The sequence below is a fragment of the Petaurus breviceps genome, unplaced genomic scaffold (genome assembly GCF_028583685.1).
Source record: "Petaurus breviceps papuanus isolate PSGF00001 unplaced genomic scaffold, PetGlider_PUasm1.0 90750, whole genome shotgun sequence".
In the NCBI taxonomy this organism is placed as follows: domain Eukaryota; kingdom Metazoa; phylum Chordata; class Mammalia; order Diprotodontia; family Petauridae; genus Petaurus; species Petaurus breviceps.
This window is the reverse complement of record NW_027187335.1, coordinates 12,337,458-12,359,745: the sequence shown is the minus strand read 5'-3', so window position 1 is coordinate 12,359,745 and position 22,288 is coordinate 12,337,458. Positions and strand designations below refer to the sequence as shown.

The window sequence follows — 22,288 nt, the reverse complement described above, 5'->3', positions numbered from 1 at the left end:
TACCAAGCTTGGCTCTCAATCCACTGGGATAAGTAATGCCGCACCTCAATTGGGAAGTGTTGGCCATATAATGCTTGCATCTGGTGGAGGGCATCTCCCTGGAGCTGCTGTGCTTGGATCCACATAGCCATCGTTAAAACCTGCTAAAAAAAAACAACCAAACTGTGTTGCTGTTTTTAAGAACTGTTAAAAGACTTAACATTGTAGGAGAAGATGTTAAAGCAATTATAGTTATAACCCCTTCTAGTGGTCTAATGATCAGTTTTTAAAATATTTCAACATTAACTGTGGATTTTATCAGAACTTGATACTAATATCACTTAAAGTGGTCATAAAAGTAGCTGCCTGACAAGATTGATGCAGCTGTTGTCTAGGAAATCCCAAGAACAAAATGATACTTTTATCATTAGTATAGAGCAGGGGTGGGGAACCTACAGCCTGGAGGTCACATTTGGCCCTCTAGGTCCTCAAGTGCAATCCTTTGACTGAATCCAAACTTCATTGAGCAAATTCCCTTAATAAAAGGATTTGTTCTATAAAACTTAGAATTGGTCAAAAGGAATAGAGCACAGAGCAATCTTTAATATCCACTACTTAATAGCTACTCTCAACTAACTTCTCCCCCAAATGCTGCCAAAATAAAGTGACAATTCAACATTATGAAGGGAAATAATAAACAATGGTAGGAGTTTGGGATCCCTTTCACTTTAGTGAATGTAAATAAAAAATTACTTTAAAGCAAACTCATGAAAAGGAAGGGTGAAAATGTCCAATGCCCAGTGTCTAACAAAAAATCATACAGCTTGCTAAAAGTAACATATGGGATTCTGCATTCAAAAAGCATACATTTGGGGAAATCACTCTAAGATTCAATTTCATAGTCTAATGCCATGACATTTCTAAAGCAATGCTCAGTTACTTTACAACACTTTAAAAGCTACTATCACTATAAGGACATTCCAATTAAAGTCAGGGAGGACATCAAGAAAACACATAATGGATCAAAAGTGAACAGATTAATATCATTCTTTAAGATGTTTTCAATTTTATGTTTTGCCTGATTGCATAAGTACTATATAATAACCCTATTATCAAATTGCTTGCAAAATTTTAAAAAATGAATGTCAAAAATTGTTTTTACATGTAATTGGGAAAAATACTAATTTTTTTAAAAGACTTTTTCAATTTTAGAAAATGTACTGCTTTACCAAAAAATTAGGACAAGCCCTTTGTTTGCCTAGGTTGTCACAGTCTCCATCTCAACATCACCAGAAAGACTACATTCCCAATAATCATTATAGATTGGATTAGTCCACACCTCAGAGAGCAAAGCATCAAATTGCTTCCCTGTACAAAACCTCAAATGGAATCTCACTATACCCCCATTTACTATAGAATGGCATTTTATATATGGCAGGTCTATTGTTTTAGACTCCACCCAAGGGGGTTTAGTTATCAAAGAGTAAAAAGGACCTCCGACAGCCCTACAGCAGGGACTCTAAGAAAAGTGATTTGCTATAGTTGAGATTTGGAGTATGTGGTATAGATTTCTTCAATACTACAAAAAGTACACCCATGTGTCAGGAAACAAATTTTACTTTTCCAAAGTTGTAGTTATCCGATCACATAACACTGAGCTATTTATGGGGCAGGTCAGTTAGCCAAGAGTGAGAAGCAGGATTGATGCCAGTGTCTATTTTGGGGTTGTGTAATGTTGCAGAGCAACATTTGAGCAGTATACTTTATTTGGTGCTTTTTTATTGGGATCACAATAAAATCACCTATAGAACAAGTGCAATATTTTAGCTGGCATAAGAAAGAACCAAACCAGAGAGAGAGAGAATCCTAAAGAAGGGGTGCACTTAACCCAGTTTATTATTCAACCACACGTCAGGAAAACACTTTAATGAGTGTTATGGTTTTGGATCAAGAGGACTTACATCTTGGATTTGGGAAGCTCAAAACACATTGGAAAATGATGAAGGATAACAATTTTAGAGGTGGAAGGGACTTCAGAGACCATCAAGTCAAACCATACCTGAAATAAGATTCCCTCTACAACACATCCAATCCAACTGTTTATTCAATTGCTTAAAGATCCCAAGTGAAGGAAAACCTATTATCTCCAGGGGCTATCCACTTTTGGATAGCTTTATTTGTTACCTCAAGCCCTCTTTGTAACACAAACCATTCTTAGTTCTGCCCTCTAGGCCCAAAGAGAACAAATCTAACTAACCTCTCTTCCAAATAATAGCCCTTCAAAAACTTTGAAACAGCTATCACATGTTCCCTATTTTTTTTTTACTCTTCTAGGCTAAAAGCCCCAAATCCCTTCAATTTATCTTTTACAGAATGAACTTGAACCCCAAACCCCATCACTATCCTGGTTGCCCTTTTCTAAATAATCTACAGGTTATTAATGTTCCTAAAATGTGGCACCCAGACCTGAACACAATACTCCATACGTGGACTGACAAGGGCAAAGAATAGCAGGATTATCATCTCCTTTCTGGATACTATAGCTCTCAATGAAGCTCAAGGTTGTATTAGCTTTCATGGATACATATTAAACTGATGGCTTATATATTCACTTTGCAATCCACTAAAATTTCCAAATCTTTTTTCAGATGAACTGCTGTGTAGCCTATAACTCACCTGTCTTGTACTTGGGAATGTTTCTGAACACAAGTATGAGACTTTACATTTATCCCTACTAAATGTTATATTATTTGATTTGGTCAATTTTTCTATCTAGCCTATGACATTCTTTTTTTTTTTTTTCCTTTTTGGAGGGCAATTGGGGTTAAGTAACTTGCCCAAGGTTACACGGCTAGTTTTTTTGTGTGGGTGTTAAGTGTCTGAGGCTGGAACTGAACTCGTGTCCTCCTGACTCCAGGGCTGGCACATGACATTCTTTTTAAATCCTGATTCTGTCATCCAATATATTAAGTATTCCTCACAGCTTTGTCATCTACAAATTTGATAAGTATCCCATATATGCCTTTATCCAAATCATTAATAAGAAGATTAAAGACAGTAGGGCAAAATGGGTGGGTAGGTGACACTGTGGATACAGCACCGGCCCTGGAGTCAGAAGGACCTTGGGTTCAAATCTGGCCTCAGACACTTAACCCAAAAAAACCTAGCCACGTGACCTTAGGCAAGTCACAACCCCAATTGCCCACCAAAATGCCAAAAAAAAAAAAAAGAGTAGGGCAAAAGCATGGATCTTTGGGAAAATTCAATGGAGATCCCTTTATATGCTGACATTAAACCATCAATTCTTTGGGCCAAGTTTAAATTATACTACTTAAGTATATAATAGTACACTTAATTGTACTATCATTTCACCCATACTTCTCCATCTTCTCTACAATAATAGTATGACAGTTTATCAAATGCATTGTTAAAATCTAAGTAAACTATATCTACAACATCTTCCTGATCTACCAGTTTAGTAACCCCATCAAAAAAGGAAATAAGGTAGTTTGGTACAACTTGTTCTTGATGAAGCCATGCTGACTCTTTGGGATCATTACTTCCTTTTCTAGCTATTCAGTATCTTCTTAATAACATATTCTACAATTTTCCCAGAAATTGAAGTCACGTTCATTGGGGGAATAGTTTGGAGGTTCCATTCTCTGTCCTTTTTTGAAAATTGATGTGAGAGAGGGAGGGAGAAAATTTGGAACTCAATTTAAAAAAAAATGAATGTTAAAAATGTCTTCACATGTAATTGGGTAAAAAATAAAATGTTATTTAAAATTTTGAAAGAAATAAAATTGGCACATTTACCCCTCTTCAAACTTGTAATATCTCTAGTTTTTAACAATCTTTCAAAGATCACTGCCAGTTCTTTCAGCACCCATAGTTAAGAGTAACTCCTTTGAGTTACCTGGCTTGAACTCATCAAGGTAGCTAGAGGCTCTCTTATTACCCATCTTACCTGGCAGAGGAATCAATTCCTCTATTAGTCATTTTTGTTTTGCCCTTTTCAATCTCAAGACCATCTCCTTGATAGGAAACCAAAACAAAACAAAGCCAATCAAAATACAAGCTAAGTGGCTCTACTTCTCTTTATTGTTGGTTATCATTGTCCCATCCACCACAAGCAATGGTCCTATTCTTTCTTTGTAGCTCCTCTTTTCCCATATAGCTTGAAAAGACTCTTTTTAATAGCTTTAATTTTCCTGGCCAATCATAGCACATTCTGAGATTTAGCAATCTGGACACTTTGCTTATTGGAATAGGCCATGCATTTATAATTGTACTCTATTTAACTAACCTAGTTCAGGGTAAAAATCTAAGCTGTTGGTGAATTTCCTGTATATTTACAATGGTCCCTTTAGACAACCACCTTTTTTCCTCCTTGAAGGAACTTTTCTCTTAGTCCTCTTAGTAAGATTACTATAACTCCTGGATATCTACAGAAGTCCAGTCTCTTCCAGCTTCTTTTGCCCTTCATATCCCTGACAAAGTAATTTCTATAATATACCTGTCATTTGTTTTTCCACTCAACAGCTCCCTATTGAATTGGTGGTACAATTTAAATAAAGTATGATTTGTTACTCATCATAACATTTTTCTAACTCAAATAAACCTATTGTGGGTGCAGGTAGGTGACATATTGGATAGACTGCCCAGCCTGGAATCAGGAAGATTCATCTTCAGTTCAAATCTGGCCTCAGACTTATTAGCTGTGTAACCCTGGAAAAGTCACTTAACTCTGTCTCAGTTCCCTCATCTGTAAAATGAGCTGGAGAAGGAAATGGAGAACAACTCCAGTATCTCCCAAATGGTACTGAAAAATGACTGAACAACAATAGCATAAAAAAAACTTATCGTATCAATATAGGTCCTATGAGTCAAGTGCATGATAATGAATTATATCTGAAAGGCATGTTGTTATGATGGAAAGAGCACTGGGCTCTGGATACAGAGGACCTGGGTTCAAACCCTGCTTCTGACACTTACTACATGTGTGACAATGAACAAGCTATTCACTACCCAGCCTTGACCTCAGTTTCCTCATCCATAAAATGGACTGGATGGTTCTTTTACAGTTCTAAATCTATGGTCCTAATATTTGGGACAGAATCATCTGGAGTCATAGTAAATGTCTAGAATTATGTTTTGTAATAATTCTACTAAAATGCATTAATTTGTTATCTTAGTTCTTAATTTTGTCAAGTAGTAGAATGTATAATTTCTAAGTCAAGATTTATTATTCTTACAATAGCCCTAATCCAAAACATCTTATATAAAGTATTATCTGAAATACTCTTAAATTTATATTCATATCACTGTGTTGGTATATTTAATGACATACATGAGAGCAAATAGTTGCTCTGTGTATCATTACTAGGGTGCTAATATAAACAGTCAAGGTTATATAGCTTTTGATCATGTATGTCTGATTATTTTATTAGCTATTATGCATCTTCTGCACATATCACCTTTTTTTCTTTATTTTTACAGTAATTTTTGCAATAGCTTCTTTATTTGGAATCATCAGATCTTTTAATGTTGCCAAACAAGTCTTGCTTTAGCCATAAATTACTCTGCTTACTAATTAGAAATACAGAATGAAATGGCAATATTGAAAATTTTTTCATAAGCTATTATTTTAAAAAACCAACAAAAAACCCCCAACCTTACAGTGTCAGGAATAAGTGAAAAAGTTAGAAAAGCCTCCAGTGTTTCGTTGGTCCCCTGTGGTGAACTTAGCACTGCTTATGGACAAGAATAGACCAGGATTAACAGGCAGAAAGAAGCTACAATCTCTATCACGGGAGGGAACTACAAAATCAGTGAGATCACAGGTCCATATGACTATTAGAAAAACATAGCTTTATTAAAAAATGACTAAATAACATGGCAAAAATCATTCTTACACAGCAAGAAAGTCCATTTTAAACAGTACTGACAAAACCTCAAATCTAAAAGTTATTTATCTCTTCCAGAACTCAAAACTCTTCACAGTATGAGTGAGACAAATGAAGGATTAGGTAGAAGCAACGATACCAATGCAGTTGAATAGCTGGATCCCAATCTTTTACTCTAGAATATTCGTCAAAACCATAGCACGATACTCTGCATAAGCAACAACTGTACATTTGTCCCAAATACAAGTTTTTTTCTGGTTACTTATAAGCAAACTCATCTTCAATGTATGACGTTCTGACAAGGGAAGTGGTTTGTATCTTTGGTAAATCATCGCAGTGGCTTCTGCATAAGACTGGGAAATGGATTCACATGCTTACTTTTAGCCCAAGGAGAAGAGTCTGAGCTCCCTTAAACAACCCTCTCAGTAGTCTTAAGAATTCCCAAGAACTTAGGACAGTAATACTTCTTCAGGTGTATAATATCATGGTTTTCCCAAATAATTCAAGGCATCTATAAGACAGATAACAAGACCCTAGTACAAGTTCCTAAGGACTTGTTAATCAAGATGTCAAAGGAATCATGATACACACATATACACACAGTAAGGCAGAGTGATATAAAGGGTAGGTGGCTGGCCGTGGAGTCAAAAAGATCTGGGTTCAAAACCTGTCTCTCACATATACTAGCTATGTGATCACAGGAAAATTGACTGCCCTCTCAATGTCACATGTCACCTTCTAAGACTGTCAAAGTTACAACCATATTGTATATCTACAATTATGATGGGAGTTTCTACACCTAGGATTCCAACTTCACTGCCCCCTCTCAATCCAAACAAGTAACACACAAAATTATCAGCATTATTAAGCACTTAAAATTAACCTCTTTTGACAGAGACTTGTGGTCAGTGTGATGGTCAATGGCTACTGCCACAGACAATGTAAAAGTTCATAGGAATTCTTAAAAATCTAGACTAGTTTCTGTTTAAAATTGGAGGATAGGGCATGGCAGAAGAAAAGCAATACTGGCTTAGAAGATTTTAAAAATGTATTCAAGGATTTATTTCTACCAAAATCAATCATTCAACTTAAAACATTTTAGATGTCCCCAAATCCTTGAACCTAAGTACCTGAGATAAAGCTAAGTTCTAGGAATACCAGGTCAGTTTCTGGAATAGGGACCTTGTGAAAATTCTGCAAAAGACTTAGGAACTTACAGATGTGGCCCTGATTGTAGTTTCCTTAGAGGTAGCTAGATGGAGCAGTGGATAGAGCCTACGTCCTGGAGAGAGGAAGTTCTGACTTTAAATCCAGCCTCAAACACTCTACTAGCTGTATGAATCTGGGCAAGTCACTTAGCCTCTGTTTGCCCTAGTTTTCTCATCTGTAAAATAGGAATAATAGTAGTACCTACCTCCCAGGGTGGTTGTGAGGATCACATGAGATAAGAATTGTAAAGTGCTTAGCATAAGTGCCTGGTACACAGGCACATGCTATATAAATGTTAGCTATTCTTCTTCTTCCCCCCCTCCTCCCCCAACCTCCAACCTTATCATATATCCATTCCACAGAGACAGTACTTGCTTTCTTCCTCTCCTCATACCCTTCAATATGATTCTGATATACTCTTAACAGATCTTGGAAAAGAATGGCAATTCCACTTTAAAAAATCCATTTTATTAGCAAAAAGACTTCTCTAGGTAAAGGTTCCATAAGAGAAGCCAGATATGAGTCTGTATAGTACTATAAGTCTCTGACTTCTCAATTGTAAATGAAGATAAAACATCTCACCTTCTAGGATACTGTATAAGCTTTTTTCTTTTTTGGAGGGGGAGGGCAGGGTAATTGGGGTTAAGTGACTTGCCCAAGGTCACACAGCTAGTTTTTGTGTTGTGTCTAAGGCCAGATTTTAACTCATTTAACCATTTTTATTTGTTTGAAATATCTGTTTCCTAATGCGTGGTCTCTTTCTACAAAAGTTCTATCAGTATTGAGAAATATATATATATATATTCTTTGGCAGTCCCATTTAGAAGATGCCTTAAGTCTTTTAGCTTTAGTTCCTCCAGCAATTTATTAAATTCTGTATTTTCCCTTTTATTTATTTTTGTGTTAAATTTGTCCAAAATTGAGATAGACAGACATTAAATTCTCCTGCTACTACTGGAGAAGATTTTACTATCCCTAATAATTTCTATTTGAACACTTCTACCAGTAGAAACTGATAACCTTGACAAGGTGGCTACATATCATTTGGGGGCCACTATAGTTATCAGAAAGTAATCCAAAATCTTACCCTTAGTAAATTTTGGCCAACTGATTTAACTTTATTCTCTGGTGCTATACAGACTTGACAGTTATGTAGAGAAAGCAAATTTTTATTTGATTTAATAATGGTTTAATTTAAATTTTAAAATGATTTATTACATGGTAGACCAGTGGATACAAATACAAGGAATCAAGACAGTCCATAAAGAGGAGCAAGAAGGGTGGGGAAAGGAGAGATACTTGTGCAGAGGTAAGGAAAAGAGCTATGGGAAATTAGGTGGAGGCCTGGGTCCCAGCAATGTAAGGAAAAAGCAGACTTAATACAACAAAGGGAATCAAGGATAGTACAACCTATCTTCAAATCACTATTGCAGAGTAGAAAACTCATTGAACTCAAAGTCAGGAGACCTGGGATTCTAGTCTTGGCACTACTATTAACTAGCTGTATGACCCTGAGTAAATCATTAATTTTGTGTCTCAGTTACTTCCTATGTAAAATAAGAGGGTTAGAGTAGATGCTTAAGTTTCCTTCCAGATCTATGATTATTATAAAAACAATTAGTTCCTACTAAGTCTTCTATAAGCAAAATACTGCCAGTTCCTTTAACATTATTCATGTAACAGGGTTCCAAGACAATCAACAAGCATTTAATAAGCACCTCTCATGTGTGGCATAGGCTGTCCCCTGAAAGGATTCCAGTTTGTCCATTTCAATTTTAAAATGTATCTAGAGATGAAGTGAAGAACACAATATTACAACCAAATAAGGATGGACTAGTGGGATTACTACTGCCCTTGTTCTAGACACCATGCATTTATGTATGAATCTTGAGACAGCTTTAGCTTCTTTTGATGCTCTTTTCCAGGGTCCTTAGTGACCTAAGGGGCAGTACAAAGAAATCTGGAGTCGGAAAACTTGGGTTCAAATATTAGCTTTATCACTTACTGGTTGTGTGGCTGACTATAGCCCTCTGAACTTCAGCTTTCTCATCTGTAAAATGAGGATCTGTTAGCTTCATTTTTACAATGTACTTTATAGGGTCATTGCTGTTGAGTCATTTCAGTTGAGTCCAACTCTCTGTGACTCCATTTGGGATTTTATTAGAAGAGATACAGTATTTTGCCATTTCCTTCTACAGCTCATTTTACAGATGAGGGAACTGAAGCAAACGGTTAAATGACTTGCCTAGGGTCACACAGCTAGTAAGAGTCTAAGGTTAAATTTGAACTCCAGTCCTCCTGACTCCTGGACTGGAGTTCTATCCACTGCACCACCTAGCTGTCAATTTGGGTCACTAGTAGGAAAGTAAATTTTTTCTTAAATTTATTTATTTATTTACTTTTAGTTTACAACATTCAGTTCCACAATCCCTTGAGTTTCAAATTTTCTCCCCATTCCTCTCCCTCCCCCCCTCCCCGCCCCCCATGGGAGCATGCAATCAAATATAGGATCTACAAATACCTTCACATTAAACATTAGTCAGGTTGTAAAGAAGGAGTATAACCAATGGAATGAACAACGGGAAAGAGGAAACAAACCAAAACAAGAAAAAGAAAGAGAGCAAGTAGTTCGCTTCAATCTGCATTCAGACTCTGTAGTTTTCTCTGGATGTGGATATCTAGGGAGGAAAGTATTTTTAAAATGAAGTGCCTATAAACATGAACTATTATTACTATGCCCAAGTACACATCAAATTGGATGAACATGCCTTCTGTGTCTTCAATCAAGTTCTTGATAAAAATAATGCCCACAACAAAATCCTATTGCTTGTCATTAGGGACTTTCTTCTGTGTGGATGTTGAGGACTATGTTTTTGACTCTAGTGCCTAGCATACTGCCTGGAACATACTAGGTATTGAAAAACAAAGGGGGGGGGGCTTGCTGAATTGAAATGGGTTAAAGCTATATTCTTTGGATATAATCATTCAACCAGCTACAAATTTTGGAAGCGAACAAGCCCCCTTGACCAGAAGGATACTACAGGAGCCTTTTATTCAGGAGTCATATGCAATCAGGATGGTGAAAAAAATTCACTGATGGTAGTTTTTCTATTTTTTTTCGAAGACAGCTTTATCTGACAACCAGTTAAAGAGAATCAGGTCTCGATTTTTAAAAATTTCAATCTTACGTGATTTATCAAAAACTTAAAGACAAACTTCACTAATAAATATAGTGACAAAATTAAAGTCAAGAAGTTGACCAGTTATAGGAATACATGATGCTAAGGATTATTTGGTAGACAGTTCATGGACGAGAAAGAAACTTTATTACTGGTTCAAATTTGAAAAAATCTCAGTGAAGAAACATGGAGTCATGACTACTAGAGACATTAGCTTAGTTTTTGTTCAAGGACAGAAGGCAGAGGATGTTTTTAATTGTCTTACTGAGGAAAGCAACTGTGGTTCTAGTTACTTAGTAGTAAGGACTTTGAGTGACATGAATATTGTGTTGTGTATTCAACAGTAATAAAAGATAAATTTACTATTTGTATGAAAATTGGCCTAATAATACTTAAAATGTTAGATTAAAAGTATCATGTCAACAAATGGGTAAGTACTAGAGCCACCTTTCTTTTGTAACAATATTTCTAAAAACACCAGAATATAAGCTGTCAAAAAGGCAATACCCTAGAAGATATTAGACTATTAAATGAAAAGTAAGAGTAGGAGGAAGAATAAAAGTATTGGCTTACAAACAAGAGAACAAGGAAAAAAAATTCAGAGGTAATACTGAGGTAATTATATTCTGGGAAACCAATCACTCAAAAATCTGTAAGTCACAGTCAATCAACAAGAATATATAAAGCACTATATATGCCAAGACTAGACATTGGGGATAAAAACAAAATGAATGACCCAACTACTACTCTCACAGAGCTTACTTTCTAAAGGGAGACAACACACACACATATACTTTACATACATACATACACATATATAAGATATATACTTTAAGATGTAAAAAAGTAAAGATCAATTTGCACAACATAAAAATCAAGTCTATGTCACTAGTGGATAATTACTTTTTAAAAAATTCCACTTGGGGGTGGTTAGGTGGCACAGTTAACAGAGTACCAACCCTGGAGTCAGGAGGACCTGAGTTCAAATCTAGCCTCAGACACTTAACACAAAACTAGCTGTGTGACCTTGAGAGCAAGTCACTTAACCCCAACTGCCCTATCATCCCCCCTCCAAAAAAAAAAAGGCAAAAAAAACCCCACACCGCCCAATAAAAATTCCACTTGAACAAAAGATGCTTAGTCAACTATAAAGTACCTCAGAAATAATGAGAGTACAAAGGTCTATTTCTCATTGTGAAATTGTCCCTGGGAGTGTATCAGCATCTGGATTTATTAGGTTTTTTGCTGCTACTAGAAGGATGCTGACAACACGAGCCAGACTCTTCATAACTATGTCCTGAAGTATGAATACATATACTGCTTTAGGTCCCTAAATGCAGTAAGTAAATGGAACAACCCATTTCTGAAGAAGCTACATCAATATCATTTTGCAATGGGTTGAAAACATTTGCAGTAGCTCACAAATAATGAGCATCTTCATTATGGGAAAAAGAGCTAAATATAATTTTAGGCTTCCACATAGTCTTATACCACTTTCTAGAAGATTGAAACTTTCTCAGAATCCTTTGTTAGCTTCAAAATTTCAAGTGGACATTTGTATCTGTACCCATTTTACACTGTCATTCAAGATTAAACCATCTTAGAAACTGGCTCATACACAGAGTTTGTGATGGTTTTTTTTTCTTTTTGTTATTGTTCTGACAAAGTTTCTTCAGTCATTACATCTGCTATAATTTTTGGGAGCTACTTAGAGGAAGGTTAATCTCCTCCCCAAACTCTCTAGTAAAAGCAAAAATAGATAAAACTGATTAACAAGGTGGTTCACATGTTTCCACGAACTTTGCCTTTGCCACTGAGAACCACAGTATTACATTTTGGCTGAGCAAAATCTGCTTTGAAGCCTGTACCTAAGTCAGAGCGCAGAGACAGATATTAACTAGATGAATATGAGCAATCAGTACTTCTATATCACAGAAGTCAACTATCCTGAAATACATAAAGAACTCAATATTAAAAAGACAGAAATTTATGTTTCTATCCAAATTATAGTATTTAGAGTGTGCTATTATCCTATAGGAGAAGTAGGGGGCGCAATGGATAGAGGGCCCAGCCTGAAGTCAGAAACCCTCCTCTTCCCAAATTCAAATCTGACAATACTAGACACTTAATAGTTGTGTGACCCTTAGTAAGTCACTCAACGCCATTTGCTTCAGTTTCCTCATCTCTAAAATGAGCTGAAGAAAGAAATGGCAAACCACCCTGGTATCTTTGCCAAGAAAATCCTAAATGGGGTCAATGAAGAGCCAGACATGGCTGAAAAATGACTTAACAACTAATTTATGGCCTTTATACTGTAGATTAAGTTAGAAAAGGAGAGGGATGCAAGTGAAAATTCTGAATTACACATAATTTTTAAAAATAAGTCAAGTTCTAACCAGTGGTTCACATTAGAGGAATAAATTAATTACATTCACAATTAATTGGAAGATTTCAAATAAATAGTAACAAACTAATTATGTGGCTTCAAGTGGAGATTATAACTAAGAATAATTTGTCAATCCTTCATGTTTCATTATTGTATCTAAATCCTTTGAAATTATTTTGAACTCAAATATTATTTACACAATTTTATTTAGTATAACTTTCTCCCAAGATAAAGATAATTTTTTAGTCCAGAGTGAAAAACTGAAAGTTCTGAATTAGCAGAGTTTGAACTAATAATGCTTCTTTCTTCTTTTTTATTTAGTATTTTATTTTTTCCCCAGTTAAATGTAAAAACAATTTTTAACATTTGTTTTTAAAACCCTGAGTTCTAAATTCTCTCCCTTCCTCCTTCCCTCCCCGCATTGAGAAGGCAAGCAATTCTATATAGGTTATACACGTGTAGTCATGCAAAACATATCCATAATAGTCATGTTGTGAAAGAAAACAGAGACCAAAAAATAGTCAAGAAAAATAATTAAAGTTTAAAAAAAAGTATGCTTCAGTTCAACCTGTATTCAGATACCATCAATTCTTTCTCTGGGGATGTATATAGCATTTTTCATAAATCCTTCAGAGTTACTTTGGATCACTGTATTGTGAGAATAGCGAAGTCATTCACAGCTGATCATCTTACAATATTTCTGTTACTTTGTACGCAGTGTACTTCACTTTGCATCAACCCATGCAAGTCTTTCCAGGTTTTTCTTAGAGTATCCTGCCCATCATTTCTTAAAGTACAATAGTAGTCCATCATAATCACATATCACAACTTGTTCAAACATTCCCCAATTGATGGGGATCCCCTCAATTTCTAATTCTTTACCCCTAGAAAAAGAGCTGCTATAAAAATATTTTTGTACATATAGGTCCTTTTTTTGGTTTGTTTTCTATCTCTTTTGGGATACAGACCTACATGCATGGTTTTATAGCCCTTTGGGCATAGTTCCAAATTGTTCTACAAAATGGGTGAATGATGCTTCTTTCTTAAGGAGTCTTGGACGACAAAAGAAAAATGGGATTTGAGACACTTACTATTTAAAAGCAAGAAGTACTGTATTACAAGCCCAGATTAATTTTTCATCTCCATTTGGACCTGAATGACTGAGTAGAGAGATCAATTTACAGAGTTTTTGCTATCTTCATGTGGAATTAAGATAACTAAAAGATTTTTGACAGCTATAGAAGACAGACTGACAGACAAACAGACAGACAGACACACACACACACACACACACACACACGGACTAGGCTTGTTTAAAGTCTAGAATAACATGAGATGAACTTTATGGAACCTTAGGTTTTGACTCCATTACAAAAAGGGCTAGATTTTTATTCCCAACCCACTCAGTTCTTAGAGAATATGCTAGATATCTCATATTCTTCAATTTTAAATGATATCAATCTATTTGGGGACAAGATTTTAACCCTAAAACCAGGACACTGATGTGGTTCCAATGGTTTCCAAATGGCTTCTAGCAATTTAAATACATTCAGGAGCAAGAAGGTATGAATATTTCAGACCACATGACCACAAGAGTACTGTGCTGCCACCTTGCTGAGAGAGATCAGGTAAAATACTAATCATAAAAATATGAGAATCATCATACTCAGAGTATCTTTTAATTTATTCTAAGCTCAAAACACCAAACCCAAGAATCACACACACACACACACACACACACACACACGTATATATAAATGTAGAACCTCCTCCAGAGTTACTTTTTCCAGCTCCTATAAGCACCAGAAGACTGTATTCATATCATCAGATATGATCTCACTGATTATCAGCTACCCAAACTTAATTTAGCTTTTAGAAAGGAGCATTTACTAAGGTGGCATAACAGGATAGTTGTTACAGAAATGTCCGCCCAAATTGTGGGCATAGCCTCCCTTTATATACACAAAGTCCCTGGGGAGAGTGGGCTCAAACTTAAGAAAGCTCACATGATCAAAGGGTAGAGTTACAGCTCCTAATTACTGGCAGTCTTTTTTTCCTTTCATGGAGTTCTCCTTAACTGTGGGTTGCTAGTGGCCTCCCTGGGTCACTGCCTTTGTAGAGTCCTGAAGTTACCTTCTCTTGGCCCACCTAATCTGTCCTCAGTGACTCCCAACACATACTCTGTTATCAACCATAGTTGCTAAGAGACACTGCTACCATCTTTGGTGGACATTGGTGAGGACAGGGAACTTCCTATTTTCCTATCTTTCAAAGTTCACAAGGTATACCATCTGCTCAACTGCAGAGAATGGGAGGTGGGAATGTAATATTTCTGCTGGGGGCCAAATCTCCACACCCTCTTGGTGTCCTATGGTACAGCATGGTAAGTGCAAAGAATCTACCTCCTAATAGCAGAGAAATGTTTCCCTCAGAATACTTTCTTTGATATACATCAGCCCAGAAATATGTCTAATTCTTTTAACAAATCCCAATATATTTCCTCAGTGTCATCATCTGATACCATCCAATGGCTCAAAACACTTTTTTCCTCCCAAATTAAGGACTTCTTCAGAACCAAGCTTATACCTATGTTTGACTGATACTATAACTCAAAGATGCATTCTTACCTGAAAAAGGTATCTGAGTATAGAGCATCTTTTCTAAGTTACATTAAATGGGATTGAAGGATGTGGAACACTCCCCTTACATACACCTAACAATGAGACCGTGAGAGGCTAGGAGAGTAAATAGGGCTAACTATCAAACATAAAAGAACAGAGGACTTGGCAGAATGCTCCCTACACAGAGATGTGCCATCTAACTCAATGTTACTGTTAGTTACTGTTCTACTCTGTCATTTTCTATAGTTGTCATAGTTCTATATAGCTGTTATTGTTTTTCAGTAGTGTCCAACTCTTCATGACCCCATTTGGGGTTTTCTTGGCAAAGATACTGGAATGGTTTGCTATTTCCTTCTCCAGCTCATTTTACAGATAAGGAAACTGAAGCAAACAGGGTTAAGTGACTTGCAGAGGGTCACACAGCTAGTATCTAAACACAGATTTTAACTCAGGAAAATGAATCTTCCTAGCTTTAGGCCTGATAGTCTATCTACTGCAGTACTTTACAGATGTCTACTTATACATATTTGTGAATGTAAACATTTCTTGTAATAAATGGAAAGAAAATTTTTATTTTTGTCCTTTAAGAGAGAAATATTTCTGTAACTGGTTCCTTTGTCAAGTTAACTAAAGAGTACTATTGTTCATAAAAGATCACACTTGTGCAAGGTGTATCTCTCCACTTATATTTAAGTGAAGATCTAATGGGGTAAAAGGGTGTCATGGGTAAGTAATATGTCAAGGGGGCTAACTCTATTAGAAAAAAAAGGACAAGTTAAATAAGGCTCACAATCTTTAAAATGGACATTATTGTCTTAGGGCTTTGGGAGGAGAAAAAACTTTTTAAAAAGTATTTAGATTTAAGAAAGTGAGAAAAACTCAAGAAAAAAATATTTAGGATTACCATGTGACCTTGGGCAAGTCACTTAACCGCAACTGCCCTCCAAAAAAGGCAAAAAAAAAAATTTAGGTTCAAGAAATGTTTTTACATTAGGAAGAATAAACATAAGTTTATGAGCAAATTAATTTAGGGAACAGAGCAAAGCACTGGTGCCATTTGATAAATGTAATTAATTGCATTTGCTATGATAACATTCTTAGGCAGCAGATTTTCTCTTGCTTTTTCTTTACCAGATCCTTACTTAGAATCCTTACAAGATCCTGTCAACTTAAGAGCATGTTCCTGAGAACAGAGGAAAGAAGCACTGAAAGGCTCCCATCTCCTAACTAAAGACTTATGCCCCAAGATGCCAGCCTAGGCCATGATAGAATAGTACTATGTATGTCCTTTCACAGTCTGAACTATTACAGGAAGAAGCAAAGAGCAGCGATTTCCTTCCCAAAGGTCAGCTGCCTCGGAGAGACCAAACAGAAAGCAGTGAGCTCTTGCCAACTTCCCCTCCTGCTTCTGAAGAGTGTGCAACAGCTTTTAGTTTCCAGTAAAGCTCCAAAGAAAAACAAAGCAAGTGTGAGGCCCAGGGTCTGGGCAATATAAGTCTTACCTGACTCCAATATAATCAATAAAATCACTGAGTTCTGTGTCTGTTATCAGGCAATGAGAACGGGAGGAATACTTAGACTGAGTGTCTAAGTATTACAAAACATATATTACAAAACAAAAAGAAACAAACAATGTAAGAAGTAGCTTGGGTTTTATCATAAGAAAGTCTTTGGAAGCCATTTATCTTAAAAAGATAATATTTTGATTGCAAGGTTAACGTCAATATTACCCATCTCTAGTGATTGATGAAAGGCACAATATTTGTGTAAGAGCTGGCTAGCCCCTCTCTAGGGGGCTGGCAAGGTTCAGGGCTGCCAACCAGGAGATGCAGGTTTGCTTTCCTCATTTCTTTTTTTTTTTTTAAAGCAATCGGGGTTAAGTAACTTGCTCAAGGTTACACGGCCAGTTATTTCTGGGTGTGGTGCTGAGTATCTGAGCCCGGATTTGATCCAGGTCATCTCATCCCAACACTGGAGCCAGTGCTTTTACTCGCTGAGCCACCTGGCCGCCCCTATGCTTTCCTCATTTCTAATGTAAAAGAGATCTCAAGGAGCTACCCCACAGTCACAACCAGAGGAGAAGTTCCTTAATCAGCTTGAGAAAAATATAGTCTTGGTTATTGGATGAAGGCAAATGACACCATACAAGAACCATCTAATGAGTGACTAGCATTATCAGTCATGTCCCTTGGACATAAATATAAAAAAAGCAAGGCAAGAAGTTTGGGGGAATCTACCTGGAGGAGAAGGGGGAAGAGAATTCCTCTCTGTTCTCCTCCCCCTTCAGCTGTAAACTCTAATAGTAAAGCTATTTGTCCAAAAGGAGATACCCTATCAACCCTATCAAGAAGCTGGAGTCACATGACAGCTAGGTGGTACAGTGAATACAGCAACAGCCCTGGAGTCAGGAGAACCTGAGTTCAAATCTGACCTCTGACACTTACCACTAGCTGTATGACCTTGGGCAAGTCACTTCACCCCAATTGCCCTGCCTTCCCCCCTCCAAAAAGACCAAAAAAAAAGAGAGAGAGAGAAGCTTTATGGCTCCTGGCAGCAGAAAAGCACTTAAGTGTTGAGCTACAGTGAAGTCTTCCCAAAGAAAGGAATTCCAGGCCCTACAGCTCCACAGCTGGGAGATGCTTTGGCATATACTTTCTCTAGATGTGTATCTCACTACCACTGTCTCTGACATACTATGTATTTATAAGAGATCTCAGGTTTAATGAAGGATTGTTTTATTAAGCTGTCTTAGTAAGTACTGATAATCATTAAATATCATATTTTGGCCAAAGTCTGAATTAATCAAACAAACTGCTTTCTCTTGCCTTCTGTGTCAGCAAGACACCAGAAACCAGATAAGCTAGAGGTGAGATCCCCCTTATCTTGGGAGAAAAACAGACATCCTGAGACCATAAAATGTAAACAGACTCTACTCTGTTGTCAATTTGCATTTACAACCAAGGAACTTCTTTCTGTAGCAATTGAAAAGTCATAAAGTTTTGTGGCATGGTCATCCTGAGCTGGGATGGTTCTAAAGTGTATAAAAAGTCTTATGATTCCTCAGTTCTTCAGTTAAGATTAAGTAGATCTCCTAACTCCTTGTACAAGTAGTACCGCTAGCCTTAAAGGAATAACAAATAAATGTTGTAATTTTATATTACTATTTGTCTGTCTCCTTTAACCAAACCTTTTCTAGAAGTCAACAGTACTAACCTGATGTACTGGTCTATAGTTAATGGAAAGCTCAGTGATGGGAGCTCAAAAGCTATAGTTTTAGGAGTTCCTATACTTCTTGAACCTTGAAGTAGAAGTTGTCCTAAGGGGAGTACTTCAGAGGGAGTGCTATATAAGCTTTTCAGGTTAAATGGAGTTAAAAGCACATTGCACTCAGAAAAATATATGGGGAAGGGGTTCAGAAAAAGAACATTCACTTTTCTCAACAGAAACCTACTTATAGAACAATACTGAAGAAATCCCAAAGTAAAGAGCATGGCATTCTTTGCTCTAAAAGGTGCAACATAGAGCACAAAGATGGAAATTGCTCAACTTTTGAGCAATCAATAAGGACTTCTTTGAACAGTAAATGAGAGGAGGAAAAGGAGGAAAAAAGAGCATTTAAAAGACATCATTTAATCAGATCAATTCACAGTTTAACTAGTATACCACTAAACTTGTCAGGTCCTTTGGAAATGTGTCTATGGCATGGTGTTATAAGGTTCTATGTGGTTTCCAACACCTTAGTTTCAGGTTGCAGTGGTAACGGAGGCACCGGTTGGTTGTTTTTTTTTTTTTTGAAAGACATGCTTTTGTTCTAAAGGTTTAGGGCTTTGATGATAATGGCGCATTTAACCCCACCCCAAGAATACTCAACAGTCTGAAATAAAAACTACTTTAGGTTCAAGGAAAAACTTATTAGTGTATTGTATATGCAAGAACTCACTACTACTGCCCACAGTGGAAACTGTCTACCTCAAGGGAGAAACAAACAAAAAAAAACCTATTTCATTTTCAACCCTTTCCTGCACTTAAGAAATGACTAAACTCTTCCTCTTAAGTAAAGCCAAAAGGGTAGCTAAACTTCAGGGGGAAAACAGGCATACAAAACAAAGATTAGTCTAATCTGACCAATGTGTTTGGCTGGCTAATCCTATGCCTTGAAATTATGTTTCGAGTCATACAAATTAAAAGTGTAAACAAAAAAGGATAAAGATTATTTGACATGAAACAAGACATGGGCCATCCATTCTTTTTTTTTTTTTTTAAAGCAATCGGGGTTAAGTAACTTGCTCAAGGTTACACGGCCAGGTGTTTCTGGGTGGGTGCTAAGTGTCTGAGCCCAGATTCAATAACCAGGTCATCCCGACACTGGAGCCGGTGCTCTTACTCACTGTGCTACCTGGCCACCCAGGACCATCCATTCTTAAGGGTAAATGACAAAGCTTCTAAAACTCCTAAAGGAACACATCCAAGGGGTTTAGAAATTGACATATTTGTGGGGGGGGTTTTGGCTTTTTGGAGTCACTTGCTCAAGGTCACACGACTAGTTAATGACATATTCTTATAAGTCAATAAGAAATCACCTTAAAGTACAGAACTGTGAAAGGAAATAGGAGAAAAATAACAAGACCACTTCTAGGGTGTTAACTTTCTACTGATACCAAAACCTAGGCCTTGACTACTTAGTGTTAAAACTAAGACTGACATATCTCATGAGTACCAAAGTTGTTAGTTTTTAAAGCCTAGAGCAAACTTTTTTTGTTAGATTTTTGTTCCCAGGTTCCCTATATACCTTAAACTGGGCACCTTATTTTGCTACATTCTCTTAAACTTGTCTTAAACTTGGATCTTCTGTCAATATGACATTTTACATATGTAGCTAATATATTAACAAATGAGAATACTATTGCTATTGATAAAATTTTTAGACATTTAAAGTGGACAGCTAAAATCAGCTCTCCTTAAGCTAATTATACAGTTCATACTCAATGACCAGAAACGCATACTTAAACATTGATTCATTTAATGCTAAACTCCTAGAGGTATTCATATGTCTTAGTTCATGAGAAAAACTAATATGACACAAAGAAATTAATAATTTACTATTTGTAACATACATGGGAATGATGTGAGACTCAAGTCTTCACACTGAAAATCAGTCACTTACTTTTGGCCCACATGCCTATCTGAATGGAGACAAGATGCTCAGTTCACCTGCTCTAGCAAAAGCCTGAAATTCACCCTAGATCAAATAATCATCAAGAAATCTAATGAGAAACTACAATATGCAAATTCTTCTACTCCAGAACTGCACAAAAAGTTAGCCAGTAGTCCATGTGCAACAGGAACAGGAACAGGAAAGCCTGTGATAACACAGGCAAACCTGCTCTAGCCTCTCAGCATGTCCAGAGAAGGGTCAGACTCACTTGTAACCTGCAGGGCTCTCCCTGGGAAAGCCCCAGGGTAGATGGTTACAAACTCACAACAGGGGCCCCCAAGGAGTAGTAACCAGTATAGACATGGTAGTGACCAATACAAGAGGCTCAGTCTGGAGCTCTACTTAAAATGAGAGGAGATTTTGGAATTCAGTACTCCAAAAGGCATAACATATAGGTTTACAACCAAGAATAAACTATACTGCAAAGCCTAGTATAATACTATGGGGAGAAATGGACCATTAACAGATTAGATATTTAAAACCTTTCTGATCTTAGGACCCTTTTACACTTTTAAGAATTATTAAGGACAGCTACCCCTTCCCCCTAAGAGTTTTTGTTTATGAATGATTTATCTTTCAATATTTGCCATATTAGAAATTAAAATGTCTTAGCATTATTATAAATAGTTTTGACTTCACAGACCCATTGTGAGGGTCTTGAGTACTATCAGGGTTCCTCAGACCACATTTTGAGAACTGTTAGACAAGAGGATTTTCAAACATTTTTGATGAAATGCTGAGAATAAACTTTTTTGTTTTTTTGCCTTTTGGAGGGCAATTGGGGTTAAGTAACTTGCCCAAGGTTACACAGCTAGTATTTTTGTGTGGGTGTTAACTGTCTCAGGCCAGAACCGAACTCGGGTACTCCTGACTCCAGGGCCGCCGCTTTACTCAATGCGCCACCTAGCCGTCCCTGAGCATAAACTTTTAAAATGCAAACACTAGAGTCAAGAGATACCTAAAAAAGGTAACTTTAGTTGACCAACTGTAAAAATACCATGTAATGTTGTATCTGGTAACATTTTAATAGGAGAAAAAGAAACAAGTGTTCCTCCAAAACCTAAAAGTCTTCAAAGGGTATGGAGAGAATTAAATAACAAAACAGAGGACCTGGGGTAGACTGGTTCTGTACTAAGGATTTTAAGAGAAGAAAGACAAGGAAGAATAGAAAGGAGTGGAATTTGCTATTTCTCATAACTGGGATTTGTTAGAAGAATGTACAAATATAGGAGAAGGGGTGGAATTAGAATGAATATCACACATCTGAAATTGAAAAAAGAGTTCAACACACGTTTGGTGTAGAAATACATCAAACTCAACAGGAAAATAAGTAAGGGTGGGTGGGGGATTAAGAGGGAGGATAATACTGGGGAGATGGTGATTGCAAGCAAGATAAACTCCTTGATCCTAAAGAGGTGAGTAAAAGGGGAAAAGAAGAAAAACCAAGAACTAGAATCTAATAGGGTATTCATTAACTGGGAAATAACTGAACAAACTGCGGCATATGAATGTAATTATTTCATTTGTAAGAAATGACAAAAAAGATGACTGGAAGAATTCTGGGTAATATGAACTGGCACAGACTCAAGTGAGCAAAATAGGAAAACAATACACACAAGGACAACAACCCTGTAAAGAAAGACAACTTTGAAGAACTTAGGAACTCTAACCAATATAATAACCAAATATTTCTCTAGACCATTGCTTCAACATTTTGCTCTCAGAAACTGAGGACCCCTCTCTCAAAGAGCTTTTGCTCATGTAGTTTATTATCTATTACTGTATTAGAAAAT

The 22,288-nt window shown here is 36.6% G+C and overlaps 1 protein-coding gene across 3 annotated transcripts in view; it reads right to left on the bottom strand.

Annotated features, from left to right (window-relative positions):
* Positions 1-22,288, bottom strand: part of LOC138145964 (signal transducer and activator of transcription 5B) — a 66,823-nt gene that overhangs the window by 21,492 nt on the left and 23,043 nt on the right. The window contains exon 2 of one of the 3 annotated variants that reach the window (XM_069067657.1): positions 4-143. In XM_069067657.1, the coding sequence (XP_068923758.1) occupies positions 4-131 (128 nt within the window). In that variant the 5' untranslated portion in view covers positions 132-143. Of the gene's footprint in view, positions 1-3; positions 144-22,288 lie in introns of those variants that run through there. The other 2 variants (XM_069067658.1, XM_069067659.1) reach the window with 2 other exon arrangements.